The sequence below is a fragment of the Eutrema salsugineum genome, unplaced genomic scaffold (genome assembly GCF_000478725.1).
Source record: "Eutrema salsugineum unplaced genomic scaffold, Eutsalg1_0 scaffold_13, whole genome shotgun sequence".
NCBI classification, from domain to species: Eukaryota; Viridiplantae; Streptophyta; class Magnoliopsida; order Brassicales; family Brassicaceae; genus Eutrema; species Eutrema salsugineum.
In genome coordinates, this window is record NW_006256885.1 from 1,328,369 (window position 1) to 1,351,410 (window position 23,042).

Sequence of the window (23,042 nt, forward strand, 5' to 3'; positions counted from 1 at the left end):
CACACCTAAAATTTTTTAAGAAAATTATTTAGATTTATAATTATCTTAATTTATTACAATATCATTTAAAAACACACTTTTAATAAATTTAATTTTGAAAATTAGATATTAATTTAGATAACTAAAGATTTCCTTAAATATATGTGATATTTAATTTAAATTCAAACTATTTATTTTGTTAATTAAATTTAAATCTGACCATAGATATTAATTTAAATTATTTTAGACTTCGTTAAATATAAGTTCGATTAAATATGTTAGATTTAATTTAATATTTAAAATTCAAATAATATTTACAGAATAACACTATGATTAATAAATACATTATTTTTTTCAGTCATATTTAATCAAACTAAAATTTCACATATTAAAAATTGATAATATTAATATTATATAGTAATATGATGAAATGGGTTAGATTTTTTTTTTATAATTGTGATGTTATGCGGGTTAGGTTATCAAAACATGCAAGATATTAAGACTCAAGACAACCCGTCTCAGATACAATAGACTTGGTAAAAATTATTTTAAAATTAGTAAATATTTATATTATATAGTAATATGAACGGACGGATTAGAATTATAGTTTTATAACCACGGTTCCTTTTAATAGAATAAACGAAATAAAAATATGTTTTTATAATAACAGTTATTTTTTATTAATAAAATTACCGGATTAGATATATGTTTATATGATTGTGGTCATAATATTACTAGAAAAAAAAATAAAACACAAATTATATCTAAACATATAAATTAATCTTTGTCATTTATTAGAAAAATTATATTTATAAATAAAACATAAATTCTATTACAAATTTTGATTATAAAATATTTCCGTGCGGATGCACGGCGTAAAATCTAGTAACTAATTAAAAGCCACAATTTTTTCAAATGGCTTTAGGTCTTCAAATAATTAGGACCAACAGCAACAAAAGGGTAAAACTCATACCTAAAGTTACAGCTCCTACCAATAACTCTCGCTCCTCGTTTATAAAACAAGCAATCCTGAAGATGCACCATATTATGTGTCAGACACTCCACGCACCCCTTTGCCGATATGTCTTGCGTACACTGCACCATTCCGTACACTTTGTCCCTCCCGATCCTCCTCTCCCCCGCCGCGTACACCGGTGAAGGGTTTTTTTCATTGATGGCTATAGTTGTCAGATTGCTTATGAGTGCTTGCCACTTAGTGTTGGTATAACCTTGGACACTAAATCTCTTCGCATTGGACATACAGAAATTGTTGTCGTAATCGATCCTCCCGAAAGTTTTTACCGTAGAAATTTCTAAAAGACATTGGTCGTACCATATTATTCCTCCTTTGTATCTCGGACACCTCCTACGAAGCTGTCATATACTTTTTTCCATATTGATGCCTTGATGAGTGGAGATTTTGACTCATTCTAACTTGTGTTTACTGATTGTTTTAGGAGTTTTTGGAGTCTTTTCAGGAAGTTTCAGGTGACTTAGAGGCCTTATCAAAGGATTGGAGTGTTTAGGAGGCATTGGAGCAAAAGGAGATGAATTTGAGCAATAAGGAGCTATTTCACACGTTTTTGGAGAAATCATCCCCGGAGCACCTGCTCCCGGTTTGGACCCTTCGTGGAGCACCTGCTCCAGACGGAAGTAAAATAAGGAAATCGACTTTTACCTAATTTTAGGAGGAGAAAGAGAATAAAAAGTCCACAGCCGCCTGTGTTTTATAATCACGTTTTTCTACAGACTTTTTACGCTTTCTTTTTACAATTTCCTGAACCAGAGAGTTTTTACTTGTAAGCTTTTGGGAGAAGAAATCTGCTACACTTGAGAAGAATTCTGAACCCTATTATCTCTTCTGCGATTTTTAATCCATGAATTCCTTTTCATCTGTTGCTGTGTTTCTTTTCTCCATGTCTGAGTAGATCTCTTAGCTAGATTAAAGCGTTCAAAGGATTTCATGAGTTAAAGGATTAGATGCAAATAGGGCTTGATATCTATTGTCTTCACCATTGTTAGACTTAATGCTTAGGTTGAATTGATCACTCAATCTGCGATTTTAGGTTAATCTATTCATCAAAAGTGTAATAGGTTGCTAGAATAAACATTGGTGAGCGATTTGTCCTTAGCCAACGACAGTTGAAGTTAAGGCAAATCGTGAACAGATCAAACCTGCTAGCTAATGCTTGTCTGCAATTTTCTAAGTTCAAACGACAGTTTAGGATTTAGGTTGTTAGACAAAGTTATCGAGATCACGACAGTGGATCGATAAGCTTTTCTGTTTGAGTTCGAGACTTGCGTTACACTTGTGCCCTGAATAGTCATCTGATTCTTATCTCTGAAATTCCTGCGAATTGCTTTGGTCTAGTGCTTGTTTTAATTTGAATTTAAATCGTTGTTTGCCATTCTGTTTACTTTTTAGTTTTCGAAACAAACCATCTTTCGTCTTAGCTTTAATTTAATCCTCGCAAAGTCATAGAGTAACACTGGTCCTCTGGATTCCGAATCCTTTATATTACAACTACATCACTGTTCTATTGCAGTAGAAACTAGGAGTACATCCAGTGTGAATCATGCCTCAATCAATAACAACAGGATCTACCAAAACTGTTACACTGTCTTTGTGTGTGCACATGCAGATTTATACATGTAAATATGTGATAGCTAATCAATAATGAAGTGAAGTTACCTCAGAGAGTGTAGTAAAATAGCAAGAGCGGCATTGCGATGGGGACCAATCTGAATAAAATTTTGGCGCCGTTGCGATGGGGACCAATTCGTTACCTTTGATTTTTGGTTTGAAATTCAGACTAAGGCTTTACTAATTTTTCTCTCTTGTTCTCTTGTTTGCGTGTGTTTCAGGTGTATGTCAAACATATCCACAAGGAGCAACTGCACCGATCTTGTTTCTTTGTCGAACACCGAGCTAGCAAGAGTCGAGCGAGAAAACAGACGTCAAAGGCCTATTCAAGCCGACATGGGCGATCAAGGCAACAATGGCAACATGGCTGTCGAGTTGCAACAGCTTCGACAGCAATTGGAGCAGCTGCAAAAGGTGCAGCAAGACAGGGAGCAGCCACAGCCTGCTATTGGAGACAAGGACAGTCCGCATGCTTACTATCACAACAGGGCTGCGATTGCTCCTCCAACCATTCAGAGGCAAGACTTTGAGATCAAACCTCAGCTGATCTCATTGGTGAAGCAGCACCTCTTTCATGGGCTTCTTGCTGAGATTTCGATGGACCACATCGAGAATTTTGAGGAGATTTGCAGCACGACTGGATCAAATGGGATACCAGCCGATTTCTTGAAGTGCAAGCTTTTTCCATTCTCACTTGCGGACAAAGCTTTGCGCTGGCTGAAGTCATTACCACCTGGATCATTGACTACATGGGAAGAGTGCAGATCAGCATTTTTGGACCATTTCTACACTAAGGCCAAAACTGCAGCTCTGAAGAACAAGATCTCGTCGTTTAAACAGCAACCTGGTGAAGCTTTCTGCGAAGCTTGGGAGAGGTACAAGGAGTACCGAAGAGAGTGCCCTCACCATGGGTTATCTGATGAGCAGATTCTGTCAACCTTTTATGATGGTGTCAACTGGGATTACAGGAATGCTTTGAATGCAGCTAGCAATGGCGATTTCATGACTAAGTCCAAAGAAGCTGTTTATGAGTTGATTGAGAACTTAGCTGCAAGCTCCAGCAACAAATCCCAAGAGTATGACAGGTCTAGCAAATCAGTTCATAGTGTGGAGTTGAGCAAAATCGATGAGCTTACAGCAAAGGTGAATCTGCTGTTGAGAGAGAACCAGAGATCTGTGCATTTTGCTGATGAGGTTGGTGATGCACCTCTTGCTCAAGAGTTTGTAGATGCAGAGAATAATGATCAGATGGAGGTAAATTTCATGAATGGACAAGGGTATGTGCAGAATCGCAGTTTCAACAACTTCAGAAGCCACCTGAATTTATCCTATAGAAGCAACAATGTTGAGAACCCTCAGGATCAGGTCTATCCGCAGCAAGGAGTGCAGAATCAGTCAGGATTTCAGAAGAACTTCTCCAGCAACTTCCAAGGAAAGCAGTTCATCACCAATCAGAATCGATTTCAAGGTGGAAATCAGCAGAAGTTGTCTTTCACAAGTCTACAGCCTTCTTCGAGTTCCTCAAATAATTCGCAGGATGAGCTGAAAAACTTGATGCAATAGCTGCTGGGTAATCAGCAAAAGTCTTCCATGGAGATTAATGCCAAAGTGGACACCATGTACAATTATTTGAATGGCAAGTATGAGGCTGTGTGGACTCATGTGAAGAAGCTGGATGTTCAGGTAGCTCAGACTGCAAAAGCTGTGAAGAGATCACCTGGAAAGGTGAAAACCCCAGGAATGAGTTTGTGAATGCTATTGAGCTTAGAAGTGGGAAGATTCTACATGCTGCACCAACAAGCTCTGTCTCAGAAAAGAGGAAGGAAAAGGACGTGGAGCACCTGCTCCAAGAAGAAGAACCAGCTCATGACGTAAAAAAGACGAAGGAGCACTCTTCCTCCATCGGAGCACCTGCTCCAAAATCTGGAGCACCTGCTCCAGACGTAGATTTGACGATGGAGCACCCTGAGTCAACGAGGGAGCACCTGCTCCAGCCACCTGCTCCAGCAAACATTCCTGCAAGAGTTTACACGCCTAAGGTACCTTACCCAGTTCCACCAAAGAAGTCTCGCAAGGACTTAGAGGATGCAAAGTGCAGGGAGATGCTGAAGGATTTGACTGTAAAACTCCCTCTAGCTGATGCTGTTCAGATGATACCAGGCCTTAAAAGATACATGAAGGGGTTAGTGTCTGGGAAAGCTGTTGAGGAAGAGAGTGTCATGATGGTTTCGAAGGAGTGCAGTGCTGTGCTTCAGAACAAAGTGCTAAAGAAGAGAAGTGATCCAGGAAGGTTTCTTCTCTCAGTCAGGATTGGGAATGTACTGTTTGCAAGGTCTCTCTGCGATCTGAGTTCAAGTGTGAATCTGATGCCTTACTCTGTAGCCAAGCGATTGGGTTACACCAGATTCAAACCGATGAAAATCTCGCTGGTATTCGTTGATAGATCAACCAAATTCCCTGTTGGTATACTTGAGGATCTGCATGTTCAGATAGGTGATACACTCATTCCAGCAGATTTTGTGGTTCTGGAGCTTGATGAAGAACCCAAGGATCCTTTGATTTTGGGTCGATCCTTCTTATGCACAGCTGGTGCAATCATAGATGTGAAAGAAGGAGTGATAGATCTCCAGCTGGGAGATATGGTGGTGCGATTTGAGATGAATAAACTCTTCAAGAAACCAATGCTGGACGGACAAACATTTGTCATAGATGATGGTTCAGGCATTGCTGAAGAGGTTGCTGAAGAGGTTTTGGCCATCGATCCTCTCGAAGTTGCACTCACCAAAGCTGAAGGAGAACATGGGTATTTGAGTGAAGAAGCTGATGGGTTTGCAAAAATGCTGAATGCAAGCACGAGGATGCAGGCTGGTGGCGTACATGAGCTTAGAAGGCAAGGAGAGCTCACCTGCAGAAAAAGCCGACGGAGCACCTGCTCTGAATCCTGGAGCACCTGCTCCCGACGGCTTGATTGATGGACCTTGGAGCGAATTGAGAGCTCCGAAGTTTGAGCTCAAACCCCTTCCTGTGGGGCTCAGGTACGCGTTTCTAGGACCCAATTCGACATTCCCTGTGATAGTGAACTCTGAATTGAACAATGTAGAGATTGCCTTGCTTCTTTGTGAAATTAGAAAGTATAAGAAAGCTATAGGTTATTCACTAGATGACATTCCAGGGATTTCTCCTGATCTTTGCATGCATAGAATACATCTAGAAGATGAATCAATGACTTCTGTAGAACATCAGAGGAGGTTAAACCCGAATCTACAAGATGTTGTAAAGAAAGAGATAATGAAACTTCTAGAAGCTGGTGTGATCTATGCAATTTCAGATAGTAATTGGGTTAGTCCGGTTCATGTAGTTCCTAAGAAAGGTGGCATCACTGTGATAAAAAATGATAGGAATGAATTGATACCAACTAGAACTGTTACTGGGCATCGAATGTGCATAGATTACAGGAAATTGAATGCTGCAACTTGCAAAGATCATTTTCCTTTACCATTTATCGATCAGATGCTTGAACGCTTGGCTAACCATCCTTATTACTGTTTCTTAGATGGTTATTCAGGTTTCTTTCAGATCCCAATCCACCCGGATGACCAGGAGAAGACGACATTCACATGTCCTTATGGCACCTTTGCATATAGCAGAATGCCATTTGGCTTGTGTAATGCTCCAGCAACATTCCAACGCTGCATGATGTCGATTTTCACTGACCTGATTGAAGACATAATGGAAGTTTTCATGGACGATTTTTCTGTCTATGGAAGCTCCTTTTCTGTCCGTTTGTCTAATATGTGCAGGGTTTTGCAGCGGTGTGAGGAGAAGCATATGGTGCTTAACTGGGAGAAATGCCATTTCATGGTGAGAGATGGGATCGTGCTGGGACACAAAATCTCAGAGAAAGGGATCGAGGTGGACAAGGCAAAGATCGAGGTGATGATGAGTCTGCAGCCACCAACATCAGTCAAGGGGGTTCGCAGTTTTCTGGGCCATCAAAGATTTCTCGAAGATTGCCAAACCCCTGACGCAGCTGCTGTGCAAGGATGTGAAATTCGAGTTTGATGATGCATGTTTGGAGGCATTTCACAGGATAAAAGGAGCTTTGGTCAGCGCTCCTATTGTCCAGCCACCAGATTGGGAACTACCTTTTGAGGTCATGACCGATGCTAGTGATTATGCAGTGGGAGCAGTGCTGGGACAGAGGAAAGAAAAGAGGCTCCACGTCATCTATTATGCTAGCCGAACACTCGACAAGGCTCAGTGCAGATATGCCACAACTGAAAAGGAGCTTCTTGCAGTGGTTTATGCTTTTGAGAAGTTCAGGTCCTACCTTAATGGGTCGAAAGTTGTTGTTCACACAGACCATGCAGCTCTGAAATACCAGTTGACGAAGAAGGATGCCAAGCCAAGGCTCCTTCGATGGATCCTTTTGCTGCAGGAGTTTGATTTGGAGATTAAAGACAAAAAAAGGATTGATAATGGTGTTGCAGACCACTTGTCGAGGCTGAGGATAGATGATGACATTCCACTAAATGACAGCCTTCCTGATGAACAAGTTTACGCCATAGATGTTTCTGGGTTCGACGAGCATCTGCTCCCCACCGGAGCACCTGCTCTGACGAGTTTTTGCAACCAAGTTGACATAGATCGGCATTCTGGTTTCCCATGGTTTGGAGAGATTGCAAATTACCTTGCTGCAGAGCAGGAACCTGCAGGTTTTGTGGGAAACAAAAAGAAGAAGTTTCTGAAGGATGTGAGGCACTACTTTTGGGATGAGCCTTATTTATACAGGCATTGCTCTGATGGAATTTTCAGAAGATGTGTAGCTGACGAGGAGATACCAGGAGTGTTGTTTCATTGCCATGGATTCTCTTATGCAGGTCACTTCGCCACTTTCAAGACTGTGTCGAAAATTCTCCAAGCTGGGTATTGGTGGCCAACGATGTTCCGAGATGCAGCGAGTTTTATCTCCAGGTGTGACACATGTCAGAGACAAGGGAACATCAGCAGGAGGAATGAGATGCCTCAGAATTTCATCTTGGAAGTAGAGATTTTCGATGTGTGGGGTATAGACTTCATGGGACCTTTTCCATCATCTTATGGGAATGAGTATATTCTGGTGGCAGTTGACTATGTGTCAAAGTGGGTGGAAGCTCTGGCTAGTCCCACAAATGACGCAAAGGTGGTTTTAAAGATGTTCAAATCTGTCATTTTTCCCAGGTTTTGTGTGCCGCGAGTGGTGATTAGCGATGGAGGCTCTCACTTCATCAACAAAGTCTTTGAAAACTTGTTGAAGAATAATGGTGTAAGGCATAAGGTGGCGACCCCATACCATCCTCAGACGAGTGGGCAAGTTGAGGTTTCCAACAGGGAAATCAAGAACATTCTGCAGAAGACTGTGAGCACCACAAGGAAGGATTGGGCAGTGAAGCTTGATGATGCTCTTTGGACATACAGAACAGCTTACAAAACACCTTTGGGGACTACACCATTCCACTCGGTGTATGGAAAAGCATGTCATCTTCCAGTGGAACTTGAGCACAAAGCTGCTTGGGCAGTGAAGCTGCTGAATTTCGATGCAAAGAGTGCTCAGGAGAGGAGAGTAATGCAGTTGCATGAGCTGGAGGAAATTAGGCACCTGGCATATGAAAACTCGAAGATTTACAAAGAGAGGACAAAAGCTTTCCATGACAGGAGGATCCTCAACAGAAGCTTTGCACCAAACGATCAGGTATTGCTCTTTAACTCTAGATTGAAATTGTTTCTAGGGAAGCTAAGATCGAGATGGTCTGGACCATTCACCATCAAGGAGGTTCGACCATATGGAGTTGTAGTGTTGCTGGACACTAAAAGAGGCGAGTTTGTTGTCAATGGACAGAGGTTGAAACCATACCTTGCTGGTCCAAATATCGCAGAAGGTGAATCAGTCACCTTAAGCGATCCTCCTCAAGCCTAAATGGCTTTCCAAGTCAAGCTAATGACTTAAAACAAGCGCTTGGTGGGAGGCAACCCACCGGTAAGAGTCTCTAACTTTGTGCCTTTTATTCTTAGCTACTAACTTTGTTTTTAGATTCTTTGTTTCCAAAAAAAAAAAAAAAAAAAAAAAAAAAAGAGAAAACAGGTAAGAAGTTGTTCAACGTGGAAGAGAAGATGTGAGGAAGAAGAAGGAAGAGCACCCAACCGGAGCACCTGCTCCATCTGCTGGGTTGGTTGCTCAAAGCGTAAAAACTGACGAAAGAGCACCCCCTCCCAAGTCGGAGCACCTGCTCCACAGGGTGCTCACCAGGTAAAAAGTGACGAAGGAGCAACCCAAGGGAAACCGGAGCACCTGCTCCGGCACCTGCTCCAGACGAACAAAAGACGAGAGAGCATCCAGCTCTGTTCCGGAGTACCTGCTCCGCCAGGGTGCTGTACATGTGCGAACCAGGTAAGTTTTTTTGGACACTTCTCTAGCTTATTTTTACACCGGGGACGGTGTGAAGTAAGTCTGGGGGAGGGTCGTGTTCCTTGTACTTCTTTCTTTTGCTTTCTTCCTTTTAGTACTTTCTTTGAGTCAGTTTTTAGTTTGTTTGTTTGAGTCATTTACTTTCTTTGAGTCAGTTGGTTATATAAGTCAAGTCAAAACTTGTGGGAATGAGGACCAATTCTATGATGATTTCAGACCATTTGTGAATCTTGACCATCTTCTTCTAGTGATTATTGCTGCAGAATCATCTAGATCGACTAATGGAAAATCCAAAGACAAAGCAGTAGACTAGAGGAGCCCAGAATTCTTGACTAATCCATTGAACCTGAGCTAATTTCTCATCTCTTCATTTTCCTCATCGATCAGGTTAGTGCTCATAGGGCTTGACTCCTCATTCTTACCTGACAAATAAAGACCTGTGTGATAGATTTGGTATTCCTCTCTTATGTTCTAAGCATTGTTTCAGGCTGTTTCTAAAAAAAAAATAAAAAAAAAATGAACAAAAGGCAGAAAAGATTGAAATGATTTTCTTTTAGAAGTAAAGGGTTAGGAAAATTTCCAAGGATCCCATTATTTTACTTCTAAAGTGGAATGATCACACAAGGGATGGAAGCGAGGGGTAGGAAAATTTCCTGTGACCCCATTATTCGTCTACACCTTTGATATATAATGAAGGGACAAACCGGGGATTCGGTGGCAATCACCATCAATACTCGCGTCTTTGAACCTTGTTATATGTGCCGAAAAAAAAAAAATGAAACAGCTTGAAAAGTGAATAAGTTCGGGGGAGAGGAAAGGTACTTTTGTGTAGTATGGTCAATTTGTTGAGGTATAAGTATGGGAACGAGTCTAGAAGGTCCTTAGCACTAGTTTTATCGATGAGACTCAGCAATGATGGGACATGGATGATGTTATGAAATTGAGGGACTAATCTGGAAAGCTGCAGCGTCTACGGAGAAGTACATGGAGGTTAGATTTTTGATTGATTTTGCAGCAGATTGTCACATGCCTTGGTCAGGTTTACGGTCTTTTGAGTTTTGCAAGTTCCCAGCTTTATCCAGTCATTCTTTTGGAGTTGAATTTGAGTTTGTTTGAGGACAAACAAGGATTCAAGTTCGGGGGAGTTGATGAGTGGAGATTTTGACTCATTCTAACTTGTGTTTACTGATTGTTTTAGGAGTTTTTGGAGTCTTTTCAGGAAGTTTCAGGTGACTTAGAGGCCTTATCAAAGGATTGGAGTGTTTAGGAGGCATTGGAGCAAAAGGAGATGAATTTGAGAAATAAGGAGCTATTTCACACGTTTTTGGAGAAATCATCCCCGGAGCACCTGCTCCCGGTTTGGACCCTTCGTGGAGCACCTGCTCCAGACGGAAGTAAAATAAGGAAATCGACTTTTACCTAATTTTAGGAGGAGAAATAGAATAAAAAGTCCACAGCCGCCTGTGTTTTATAATCACGTTTTTCTACAGACTTTTTACGCTTTCTTTTTACAATTTCCTGAACCAGAGAGTTTTTACTTGTAAGCTTTTGGGAGAAGAAATCTGCTACACTTGAGAAGAATTCTGAACCCTATTATCTCTTCTGCGATTTTTAATCTATGAATTCCTTTTCATCTGTTGCTGTGTTTCTTTTCTCCATGTCTGAGTAGATCTCTTAGCTAGATTAAAGCGTTCAAAGGATTTCATGAGTTAAAGGATTAGATGCAAATAGGGCTTGATATCTATTGTCTTCACCATTGTTAGACTTAATGCTTAGGTTGAATTGATCACTCAATCTGCGATTTTAGGTTAATCTATTCATCAAAAGTGTAATAGGTTGCTAGAATAAACATTGGTGAGCAATTTGTCCTTAGCCAACGACAGTTGAAGTTAAGGCAAATCGTGAACAGATCAAACCTGCTAGCTAATGCTTGTCTGCAATTTTCTAAGTTCAAACGACAGTTTAGGATTTAGGTTGTTAGACAAAGTTATCGAGATCACGACAGTGGATCGATAAGCTTTTCTGTTTGAGTTCGAGACTTGCGTTACACTTGTGCCCTGAATAGTCATCTGATTCTTATCTCTGAAATTCCTGCGAATTGCTTTGGTCTAGTGCTTGTTTTAATTTGAATTTAAATCGTTGTTTGCCATTCTGTTTACTTTTTAGTTTTCGAAACAAACCATCTTTCGTCTTAGCTTTAATTTAATCCTCGCAAAGTCATAGAGTAACACTGGTCCTCTGGATTCCGAATCCTTTATATTACAACTACATCACTGTTCTATTGCAGTAGAAACTAGGAGTACATCCAGTGTGAATCATGCCTCAATCAATAACAACAGGATCTACCAAAACTGTTACACTGTCTTTGTGTGTGCACATGCAGATTTATACATGTAAATATGTGATAGCTAATCAATAATGAAGTGAAGTTACCTCAGAGAGTGTAGTAAAATAGCAAGAGCGGCATTTGGGCCCATAGGAGTCGCCACGACACTGAAGGGTGATAGAGATGTAATTAGGACCTTCACCATTGGACATAAATTCCAAAACCCATGCTAAAATTATTGTTTAAAGGGATGTTATCGGCTATATCTATGAGGCCTTTATCGTACTCACTTCCCGGCTTGTATTTCCCTTGACTGACAAAACATTTGTGCTGTAGATACGCATTAGTCATGTTCAAGGACGAAACGTTGCGTATAAGGAAAAGTTGTATGGCCATCACGGCCAAGATAGGAACCGAAACGAGGCGTTTTGATACCGACGAGGTAGAGTACATTGTTCTGGCTTTCTTTCTTTTTTCTACAAAGAAAGTTGTTGTTTCTTTATAGATGAAACTGAAAGTTGGAATCTTATCACACACAAAAAAAACAAGAAGTTTGTAATTATAGAAATTAACAATTACTTCATTTGAGTGTTGCACCGTACAAATCGTGTGATTGTAGGAGTGTTTTTTTTTTTTTCTTTTTCTTTTTTTTGGTGTAATTGAGTTTGAACTCAGTCTCACCCTTTTGTCGCCGCAAAAGTCTTAGGTCCCCACTATTCTCTCATGTCCATTACAAACTGTAAACATTTGGTGCAGATCTGAAAACCTGTGGGGCATTTTCTAATTAACTCTTTTTCACAACAGTAACCACCTTTGAATCAACGCATCTCCCATATTAGCCATTCATCAGGAGGTCGATCCCACTAAAAGCTCGTCGTGACAAAAGCACGAGTTCTCTGTTCTCGTACAAACCAACCCGAATTTGTCCAACTCCGAAACACTAGGGAGGTTACCTTGTACTGGTGCACCATTCGTTTTTGAGCAAGAACCCATGAGATTTTCGCTCTCAGGCTTTTAGGTTTTGTCATTCATGGACTCCCTAAAGGCTCAACTTTTCATTGCGATTAGCTCATCTTCTATACACTGCCTTATGGTAATGACCATTGATTCATCATACGATGAAGAGATGTCACAGCACTGTCGACGTGGAGCCTTCATCTGAGAATGTTCAAGAGTAAAGAGTGTTACTACCAAAAAAAAAAAAAAAAAAAAAAAAAAGTGTTACTACAAAAAATGGCTTACATCTACTTTTGGGACAAGTAAGAAGGTAACAATACTTTACCTGCTCAACATTAAGCTCCATTTTATGGGACACTACTCGGATTTGCTTTAGATGCTTAATAGCTTCAGCTCTGCGACAATTCTCCACACTATATCGTGTATTACTCCACGTCCCTCTGCTTCCATCTGATCCAACGCTGTCTAGAAAAAACACCAGCGGTCTAACACAACGGCCCTTGGATACTCCCTTGTATTGAACATATAGTTACTTTGGACGCCTTACCCTCTCATCCATGTAGAAAAGGTTTATTGAACTCTTTTAAATGAAAAGTGTCACCGGCCGAGCTGGCTAAACATCGTTAGACCCGCTGATTTAGCTAGAAGGTTTGGTTTTCGGTGATTCTTTTGATTATTTATGGGCCGTAAAGATGGGCTCCACTAATTGAATTTATATATTACGTTATTGATAGATTTGGGCCTACTTAGCCATTTTTTAATTAGGGCTTGGATTGATTAGCTACAATTCCCAATCAACTTGTCGATATGTTAAAACGGGTTGAACCGATCCAATGATTGATATTACATCAAGGTTAAGCTACTAACTTTAGGTAAAAAACAAACAAACCAAAAGAAAAATAAAAAACTAGTAATGTTCAAACAACAGTCTAGGTGCGGCTGCTGCCTAGGCATTAAGACTCGTCCACTAGTTATTATTTTTATCCTATGAGCTTATAATTATTCCACATGTAGTAGAGTGGACAAAAATTAACAAAAACAACAACAAAAAAGTAAGAAAATACATTTTCATTTTGTGTACCTTATGTTTGTTTCGCTACGTAGAAGAATTAACCATATTGACTCTAAACGATCAACTATTTTAGATGGATTAGGTATCAAGCAAATATTTGAGGATTGGATACTGATTAGCCTTTCCATACACACTGTTTTCTGAAAATATTGCTCTTTCATCATTGTGAATTTGTGAGGCTGGATTTTGATACACGTTTCTCCATGAATCCAACCGATTTATCTCTCAAAGTTGCAACCTCTCTCCCAAACTTGTGATCATTTAATTACACACAATGTTTCAAAGTCAAAGCAACGATATTTTTTTTAGTTCAAATTGGCTTTATTTGCAAATAAAAACCCAAAATCTTGTTGATTTAGTATTGATTAGGTAGTAGTAGTTTCTATGGTATATTAGTTCTTTGGATTTACTGAATAAGTGAATATCAGTTACTAAGTTATTACAACATACCTGAACTCTATTGTTATTAATTAATAAATAATATTACACAACAATATATATGCATGCGGACTAAACTCGTAAAATTATATCGACGATATTGATACAAACTGCAAGACTATATGTGTTCGTCTCCAAACTCTGTTTCTCACATGTTTAAAAAATAGGTTCAATATAAAAATATAGTTTGCTTTTAAGGTTCCAAAAAAAAAATTTGCTTTCAAAACCGTTTATGCTGATGAAAATCGACTCGAACAAACTGCTAACATCGATCAAAATTCAAAATGAATAATATTTATTTTATGTACTGTACTAGCCAAGTAGCCAGGGTTGTAGTTACGCGTATACATACGTAAATGTGATATTATGTCCTACGTACCAACTATATAATAACTAATATACAAATACAAAGTATCGCAACCCATAATATAACTCCGAAAAAATAATGGTCACATACTTTTAGGAAGATTGGACGGCTAAGGTCTCGTACCAGCAGGCAAAAATAAACAACAGACAGAAAATCTGAGGACAAAATGAGAAAAGAAAAAAGCTTTGATTGTTGAATCAATATGATCCACACAAGTGGACTTACGCATCAACATTGAATCAACTTGTGGACAACAACAACATCTCTTTTTCCATAACGTATTAAACACAAAATATAATAAGATTATTCGTCTCATTATTAATGCAACCGGTCTAAACAAGTGTACGTATTGTTGATCAGTCGATACCACCCGTTTTAGAATATCTTGGCATTCTTTAATTGGCAGTATGATAATGGATCTGAAATCCATAATTTTTTCGGTCTGATAAAGAAAGCATATTAAACTATTTCATTTACCTTTAGATATGAGAGATACCTTTTTTAATATAATAGTTAGATATAATTCTACAAAATACTCTACAAATGTATGTATCTATATAGTTTTCGTAAAACTGTTTGTATAACTAACGGTTTTGTCAATTATTCTGAATCTTGGTTTATTTTGTCTACTTTGAGCTAGTGTCCGGCATAATATGATGTGAACATATGTGAATTATTAATCTAAGGGAGAGTTATGAACTGTTAAATTTTTTTATTGGCATGCTGCACTTATTTATTTAAGGGATAGTTTTGTTTTACCAATATTTAAGGGAGAGTTATCACTTTGTAAAAAAAAAAATGTATGACTTGTCCATTACATTATAAACAATAGCAATGGATTGTTGCTTGTGTTTTTTTTTCTTGGTTTAAGGGTTGTTTATGTTTTAAACCGTAAATATATATATATATATATATATAATTAGAAACAGTACATATTGTTGTTGACGAAATCAGTTTTAACACTTTTTTTTGTACTAATGCTTTTCGATTACATATATACGTAGTAAGCAATTACACGCAATGTATGGCACTTCTAGTAAACAAACCCCTTTTAAATTAACTGACATTATTCCTTATTTTGTGGGGTAGCTTTCATTAAAAACAAACATATAAATGGCTAAAAAATAAACCCAAAGAAAAAAACCTTTAAATGTGAACCATACAAGCGAAGTCCTCTTTGCTTGGTCTGATAGTAAGCTCGTATAATTAAATAAAAGTTGACTGATTAACCACCACACAATGGCCCAAAGACAACTAATAACAAAGATATTGATATCACCCTAAATTCTAGCCGTTTCTTATGCTTACCCCACTTTCTTCCACTAATTACTTGGAAGTATGATTTATTTCTTTATAGCCAATCCCTTGTTTTCTAGATAATTCAGTCACAACTTACAGTAGGAAAAACAAATTTTTATAAAATTAGATGTAATAAGAAATGGATAATAATGAATACCAAATTTTTGTTTGGTGACATGATTTTTGGTCCGACTAATTCTAGAACCTTATATCATGGCAATGCCTCAAAATTTATACATATCTCCCCTAAGAAAAAGAAAAAAAGAAAAACACAATGATTCATATGAAGTGGTTGGCGATCTATACTATGGAGTTTTGTTTTTAAAAACTTGAAAGTTGTGCACCCAATATGAGGTCGAAAGATCGCTTGGAGGAGAAAAGTTTTCACAAAATTGATTGACGAATTTACCATTTAAGGGCATTTACGTCAAAATAACAGGGCAATATTCATCCACGTGTAACAACAAAACACAACACACACACATCATTCTTTCATGGAAGAAAAATAAAGAAAAAAAAAAATCTTCCTTTGCTTTTAACAACAAACAATAATAAAATTCCTATATAAACGTTTAACGTTTCTCCGACTCACAAATCTTCTTTCCCCAATAGCCACCAGAGAAAAAGAGAGAGAAAGAGAGATAGAGAAAATGTGTAGAGGCGTAAATGAAGAAGAGAGCAGAAGCGGCGAAGGAGGTTGCCGGAGTCTCTGCACGAGACCAAGTGTTCCGGTTAGGTGCGAGCTCTGTGGCGGCGACGCCTCCGTGTTTTGCGAGGCGGACTCGGCGTTTCTCTGTAGGAAATGCGACCGGTGGGTACACGGAGCTAATTTTCTAGCTTGGAGACACGTGAGGCGCGTGCTCTGCACCGCTTGTCAGAAACTCACGCGCCGGTGCCTTGTCGGAGACAACTACCACGTTTTTTTACCGTCGGTAACAGCAGGAGAAGCCACTGTGGAGGATATAACGATTCGGAGTGGTGAACAAGATAGTTCTAGCAATCAAGAGGTTCCGTTTGTTTTTCTTTGATTTGTAGTTATTTTTTTTTCGGTGTAAGATATAAATAGGGTTTTTATGCATTTTTCTATCAAACAAAAAAATCTGGGAAAATTAATTTATGTAGCTCGTAATTTTAAGAAATGGGTATTGACTAAAAATAGCAAAACGTTTCTGCAACTCAAAAGGAAAGGAAGAAGAATGTTTTTTTTTTGTTAATGAAGGAAGAAGAATGTTTGCAACTAAAAATATATTAAACAAAAACAATAAATAATATCACCAAACTCAACGTTCAAGCAAGAATTATTCGATCGAACCGTGCAGTACTCTCCAGGTACAAGGGAAATAATAGAGTCTGCTTTGGCTTTTTGTTGGTTGATTTTCCTTTTGCTTTTGTCTTTCATACTTTTTTCTACTTATCATTTTCCTTAATGATAAATAAGTACTACCACTAAACTTTATCACATGTGAAACATCTTCTTCATGCAATGCTAAATGTTAGTGTTTGGCTCCTTCAAGCTAACTGATTAGTAATCAGTACTAAGTAAATATAAAGAATGATGATTAGTCCATAAGTAAAAAAGAAGATGCAATTAGGAACTGCTTTCTATATGGAGTTTGATAGTTCAACAAATCCGTTTACTAGCTGACCATTTAAAAGAGAAAAGTCTTAAAAAAAATCTCGAGTTTGAGTACCAGCGATCAGAAGAGACTAATTCAACATACTCTGATCCGTGGTCCGAAAATATTATGGACCTAAGACTAGTTCCAAACAAGAGTAGAAAGTAGAAACTATCCTTATAATACACGTTAAGCGCGTGCTCTGTACCGCTCTATGGAGAAAGACAGAGAACGAAGCAGATTGTAATCACTGCAGCTTTATTTATCAAAAAAAAAGAATATCTAAAACCATTACTCGTAAAGAGAGGAGGAATTAGAATTTGTCCTATTACAGGAGACCCCCAAAAACGTCAAAAACAAAAATTCAAAAACGAAAGAAACTCTGTAAATAAAGGAAGCAAAATTACAATATTTTCACCATTATTGTTTCCACCTTCTGCGTCATTTTTTCACAACGTCTAAAACTCTTCGTGCAGTTCTCCAACGTTCCCATGCCGAAACATATTGATTTCATCGATTCAAAAAAAAAAAAAAAAACACTGTACACAATAAGACAAACGATTACGTTACTTATCCGACAAGAAACTAAAAGGTAACCATATATCATCATCATTAGAAGAAGAAGAAGAAGACTTACATTGTTTTAGGGTTTAAGAAAAAATCAGTTGTTCGTCGTTGGTGATGATGGGTCATAGTCATAATTATCACCAGCTTTCACAAATCTTCCTTTCACTCTTTTTCTCGTGTCAGCTCTCGCTTTGCGAGATGCATATCGAATCTGTTTCCCAAAACTACAATACGAAAAATCAAACTTGAATCCATGTTTGTTTATGAACTCTGTTTTCTAACGACTTAAATAGAGAAAAAAAGAACTTACGTGCGTTTTAGTTTCTTCTCTTTATATCTCAACTTAGCCTGATTCCTTGCTTGTGGACAACGACCTTCAAGATTCGATTCCCATGGCGAATCGCTCATTATAAACCCTGGAGACATACCACAATCCTGGTAGTCCGCTGCACTGCTTTCACCTGTGATGTTGGAGATGGTAAGCGACATGGACGGATGGATTTGTCCGAACAAGACAGGTGATGCAGGAAGAGGAAGAGCAAGTCCAGTGTTGATGTTCATTTGCAACGGACCTGACTGATGATAACTCGTGCAATCTTGTTGTCCTGGTGATGATGCCTGAAACAGAATAACCCAAATTCATTAAGGTAATACTAATTACATTAGTTCAAAAAGGAACAAGAAAAAGAAAGCCAAAAGAGACCTCTAAAGCGTTGTCTCCTATAGTAAAGTTTGAAGCGGTAACAGATGTGTTGTTCTTGTCGACCAAGATACAATTTGGTACCGTATGGTCTGATTCTATGTGTTCTTGTGATGAGCAACCAATGATATCATCTCCAACATCAAAATTTAATGGCGCATTGTCCAAGTTAAGCCCTTCGCATATATCTTCTTCGCCTTCTTCAAGTTTCAAAACCAAATCAGGACATCCCTGAAAAACACAGAAGTGAGAACCGCATTGTCCATCAAGAACTTGAGAAACACGTTTCATTGCTCTTTAACTACCTTAGATTCCACGGAAAAGAATGATGATTGGTCACTGAGATTCTGAGTGTAACTGATGTTGTGTGGCACCATAGAATAAGAGGAACCGACCAAACGGTCTAATTCGTTAATTTTTGCCATTCCGAATATAGCATTGTTGGGATTACTCAAAGGCAAAGAAGCAACAAACGGGTTAACCAAACCGGAGACAGGAGGTTCAAGAATTGAAGACCACATTCTGACAAATTCTGCTGGAGAAGGACAACCAGAGAAAGGATTCAGACTTTGAAGTCTGTGTCCTAAAACAGAGCAGTTACTTGTGTGCCAGTGACATCTTTGGCAATATGAAACATTCTCGTCCTGACAACGGATTACACCTAGCTGTGAAAAGCATTTCTCGCATATCAAAGAGCGTGTGTGCCTGCGAGATAGAGGATTTGCAGAGTGTACGTGGACGTCACAGTTTAGGCATAGTTTAGCCGAGTCGGATTTGCAGTAAATCACTGCTTGTGCGGTTGTACAGTGGTCACACTTTGGCTCCATATTTAGAGACATGACGAACACAAAAGAATTTTGCAAAATTCAAGAAAAATGTACAACAAGAGCTCTAAATGGGAGAATTCTAAACGGAAGGAGGCGATTTTTTGTAATTTCACGATCAGTAAATAAGGTCCTGCAAAACAGAGATTCGTGAACATTTTAGAGCTGCCTCAAAGAGAAATCTTGAAAGAAAAATGAAAATCTTTAGAAATATGTAGATCGTAACAATTGTAATGCATAATGGGGTTTCGTGTGTATTATAATTACGAGTAAAAATGTTGTAATTTGTTACGTTCCAAATAAAAACAATTCTTGAAAACTTCTATAGAGGAAGAAGCACTTACTAATGATGGAGATCGATTAGTCCGATTCTAAATTTTCACAGACAGTCGTGAAACTCAAAACCCATTTACAACGGATTAAAGAAAGAGAAGCTAAAAACAAAATATTTATTTCTGAATCGAGTGAAAGCAAAGAACGATAGAGAGAGTTTTTACAGTGGTGTAAATCACGTAGAAGAAGTGGAAAAGAAAGAGAGAAAGAGAAGTAGGGTTCCTCTGTTTTTATACGGTGTGAAAACGTTGCACACGTGTTAAAATCCACGTGGAGTAATCAAGTACTAGAAGAAGAAAGGTTAAAAGATCAAATGATATGTGAGGTTTTGTTTTGCTTGCTGCTCTTTTTTATACCGTGTGAAAACGCGGTCCCGCAAATATACTTGGCACTGCTCTGTTTTTATCAATGCATATGCATTTTATGAAAATCTCCACGTCAAAATCCACGTGGCGTAATCACGGGCCGTCATAAGATTTTTTTTTTTTTGAACAATCCGTCACAAGATATTTTATGAAGACGTAGGCATTCATCGCTTAAGGTCATCTGATTCTTTATTTTTCGATAGATTTTGTGCTTTATGGCAGACCTTAAAATTCGTCGTCTCGGGTTGATGATACTGTAGTTACTTACTTGTGGTTCCCAAGAAATTTCTAGAAATCGTTTAGAACATGCATGTCATAATTATTAATGGTGAGCCACGTTTCTTATATTTGTTTTTTTTTTTTTAAAACGCGTCTGCCTGAAAATATTTCGATTTCGCGTATCTATTTAAGATTATGTGTAACACAGGCTATGCATGTAAGATGTCCTTTTTTTTTTTTTAACATTAGACAATGCATGTAAGAAGTCTTCTAGTAAAAACCAAAAAGTCTTCTAGTACTATACATTAATATATCTCTAATAAGTTTTTTCCAGATAAATTGTATCTCTAACTTTTCTATTAGAGATTTGGTAGAAAATAAATTTATCAGATCAATTTATTTGTAAGTAAGAAAAGTAATTTAGGCCACACCAACTTCTTTATTAGTTTACTCAACATTAAAAAAAAATTATGGTCAAGGAAAAAAAAACTATATTATTTTAAAGTTGAAAGAAGTTATATTGCAAGAAATTTCGGATTCAATTACCTTGACTCGTGGACATATTCAACAGAAAATATAAAAGCTTAAATTTTTATAAGTTTTGAGAAATTAGTTACGTTTTAACTGTTTATTACTTTAATTGTTAAAGAAAAAAAAAATTTACTATTCCTCTTCCGACTCAATGGTTAACATGTTTGTCTTTTTGTTTAATTTTTTTTTCACATTTGCAACAATCTAATATTACTATATTAAGTAGAGAAAAGTAATTTAGGCCACATCAACTTCTATATTACTACTTAACATTAAAAAAAATTATATTATTTTAAATTTAAAAGAAGTTATATTGCAAGAAAAGTTGGAATCAATCACCTTAACAACTCGTAGACATTTTCAACAGCAAAAATAAAAACTTAAATTTTTATAAGTTTTGAGAAAGTAATATACGTTTTAGCCGTTTATTACTCCAATTGTTAAAAAAAAAACAAAGATATTTACTATTCCTGTTCCGTATAGATACGTAGGAGACCTTAACTACTCATTAGCTACTACTCATAGACATTTTCAACAGCAAAAATAAAAACTTAAATTTTTATAAATTTTGAGAAAGTAGTCTAATAGTTTGAGCCGTTTATTACTCTAATTGTTAAAGAAAAAAAAAAGATATGTATTATTTCTGTTGACAAGTACGTAAGAGACTCAATGGTTAACACGTTTGTCTTTTTGTTTATTTTTCACATTGTAACAATCTAATATTACTAAATTTAGTGTTTACATCGAGATATAATAGGAGTATGCAGCAAAATAAGTGGGAGTCTATATTACTTTAAAGTTCAAACAAATTATACACTATTCCTATTCGTAAAAATACATAACTACGTAAGAGAGTTGACGCGGTTAGTCTTTTTGGTTTTTTTTTTATTTTATTTTCATATGAAAAAATTAACATTATTATAATTAGTATTTTTTTTTTGAGAAAAATATAATTAGTATTTAGATCGATATATAATACGAATATGCTGATTTATGTGATAACTGATTTATATATTTGCTCGAAAATACCAAAAAAAATATCGGAATCCTATCTTCTAATGAAGTGACGTGTCAAATCCATCTCACATGCTTCTCAAAAAGTCAGACGAAACATGATAACATCCCCACGTAAGCTCTTCAAACTCATCGTATCTCCACCACCCAATCAACAAGCTAAGACCCAAAACGAACGACACAAGTCACACATGATGGCCCATTAACGAGAGAAGAGAACCAACCATGCTAGCCTCAACCGGAGAGGATGAACCGGACGCGGTCACCGGACCAGATCCTCCGCCAACAGAAGCAGCCACTCCAAGAGTGCTGACTATAATCTCCCATGTGATAGAGAAGCTCGTCGCAAGGAATGAGTGGTTGGCTAAGCAAACTAAGGGATTCGGGAAAAGCTTGGAGGCGTTTCACGGCGTGAGAGCACCAAGCATAAGTATAGCCAAGTACCTTGAGAGGATATATAAGTACACAAAATGTAGCCCGGCGTGTTTCGTGGTCGGGTATGTGTACATAGACCGGTTGGCTCACAAGCATCCTGGTTCTTTTGTTGTCTCCATGAATGTTCATAGACTTCTTGTCACTTGTGTCATGATTGCTTCCAAGATCCTAGACGACGTGTAAGCCTTTCTTGAATTAATCATATAGTATATATCATGAATAGATACGACCGATTATAGAGATATAGTTGTGTTTGTTAAATAATTTAGAAAATGAAATATACTATCTTATATGTAACCAATATAAAATGAGGACAAGCTTTTTAACCAATGTTATCAAGTTGTTGATTTTTAGATTTCTATCTATATTAAATGAGGCATTATAAAGTTCTTAAGAAAACTAAATTCATATTCACAGGCACTACAACAACGAATTCTACGCTCGAGTTGGAGGGGTGAGCAACACGGACTTAAACAAAATGGAATTGGAGCTTCTCTTCCTCCTTGACTTCAGGGTTACAGTGAGTTTTAGAGCTTTTGAGAGCTATTGCTTTCACCTTGAGAAGGAGATGCTACTAAATGGTGATGTTTCTTCCCTCCATGATAGTAGACCAATGCAAGAGACTCTCTCTACTGCATCTTCTCTATATGTTTAACGTTTAGTATATAAATTTTTACTCGTCTCTTAACTGTACGCGTTTGGTTGACAGAAAAAGTTTATCAACTGATATTTGAATCATAAAATTTATATTCCTTGAAAATTTGTTTCAAATTCAAGTTATAGAAATCAATCAATTCCACACATTTATGTATACTAGACTAGGATTACCATTTATCATGTAAACAGGTTAATTTGATAGCTATATTGTTAAAATAAAGCAAATATGGTTTTCTTTCCAACGTGTTTCTCAT

The 23,042-nt window shown here is 37.5% G+C and overlaps 4 protein-coding genes and 1 non-coding gene across 5 annotated transcripts; 2 read left to right on the forward strand and 3 right to left on the reverse strand.

Moving 5' to 3' along the window:
- Positions 1-900: 900 nt before the first annotated feature.
- Positions 901-11,847, reverse strand: LOC18023683 (putative cysteine-rich repeat secretory protein 17). Its single transcript, XM_024159206.1, is given in 3 exon segments — positions 901-1,353; positions 11,502-11,612; positions 11,614-11,847. Coding segments are annotated over 3 exon segments (798 nt in total).
- LOC112089031 lies at positions 3,431-3,537 on the reverse strand. The gene has a single exon (XR_002900843.1). It is a non-coding gene; the product is annotated as a small nucleolar RNA R71 (small nucleolar RNA).
- A 4,104-nt stretch (positions 11,848-15,951) lies between the features above and the next one.
- LOC18023684 (B-box domain protein 31) lies at positions 15,952-16,698 on the forward strand. The gene has a single exon (XM_006406166.2). It carries the CDS (start codon positions 16,178-16,180, stop codon positions 16,553-16,555), a length of 378 nt encoding a protein of 125 aa, XP_006406229.1. The 5' UTR covers positions 15,952-16,177; the 3' UTR covers positions 16,556-16,698.
- A 1,106-nt stretch (positions 16,699-17,804) lies between these two features.
- LOC18023685 (zinc finger protein CONSTANS-LIKE 12) lies at positions 17,805-19,249 on the reverse strand. The gene is made up of 4 exons (XM_006406167.2): positions 18,716-19,249; positions 18,414-18,641; positions 18,021-18,328; positions 17,805-17,934 (listed from the first exon to the last, which is right to left on the reverse strand). The coding sequence occupies exons 1-4, from the start codon at positions 19,247-19,249 to the stop codon at positions 17,805-17,807; spliced, it is 1,200 nt and encodes a 399-aa protein (XP_006406230.2).
- A 2,562-nt stretch (positions 19,250-21,811) lies between these two features.
- LOC18023686 (cyclin-U1-1) lies at positions 21,812-22,891 on the forward strand. The gene is made up of 2 exons (XM_006406168.2): positions 21,812-22,310; positions 22,549-22,891. Exons 1-2 carry the CDS (start codon positions 21,922-21,924, stop codon positions 22,784-22,786), a joined length of 627 nt encoding a protein of 208 aa, XP_006406231.1. The 5' UTR covers positions 21,812-21,921; the 3' UTR covers positions 22,787-22,891.
- The last annotated feature ends 151 nt before the right edge of the window (positions 22,892-23,042 follow it).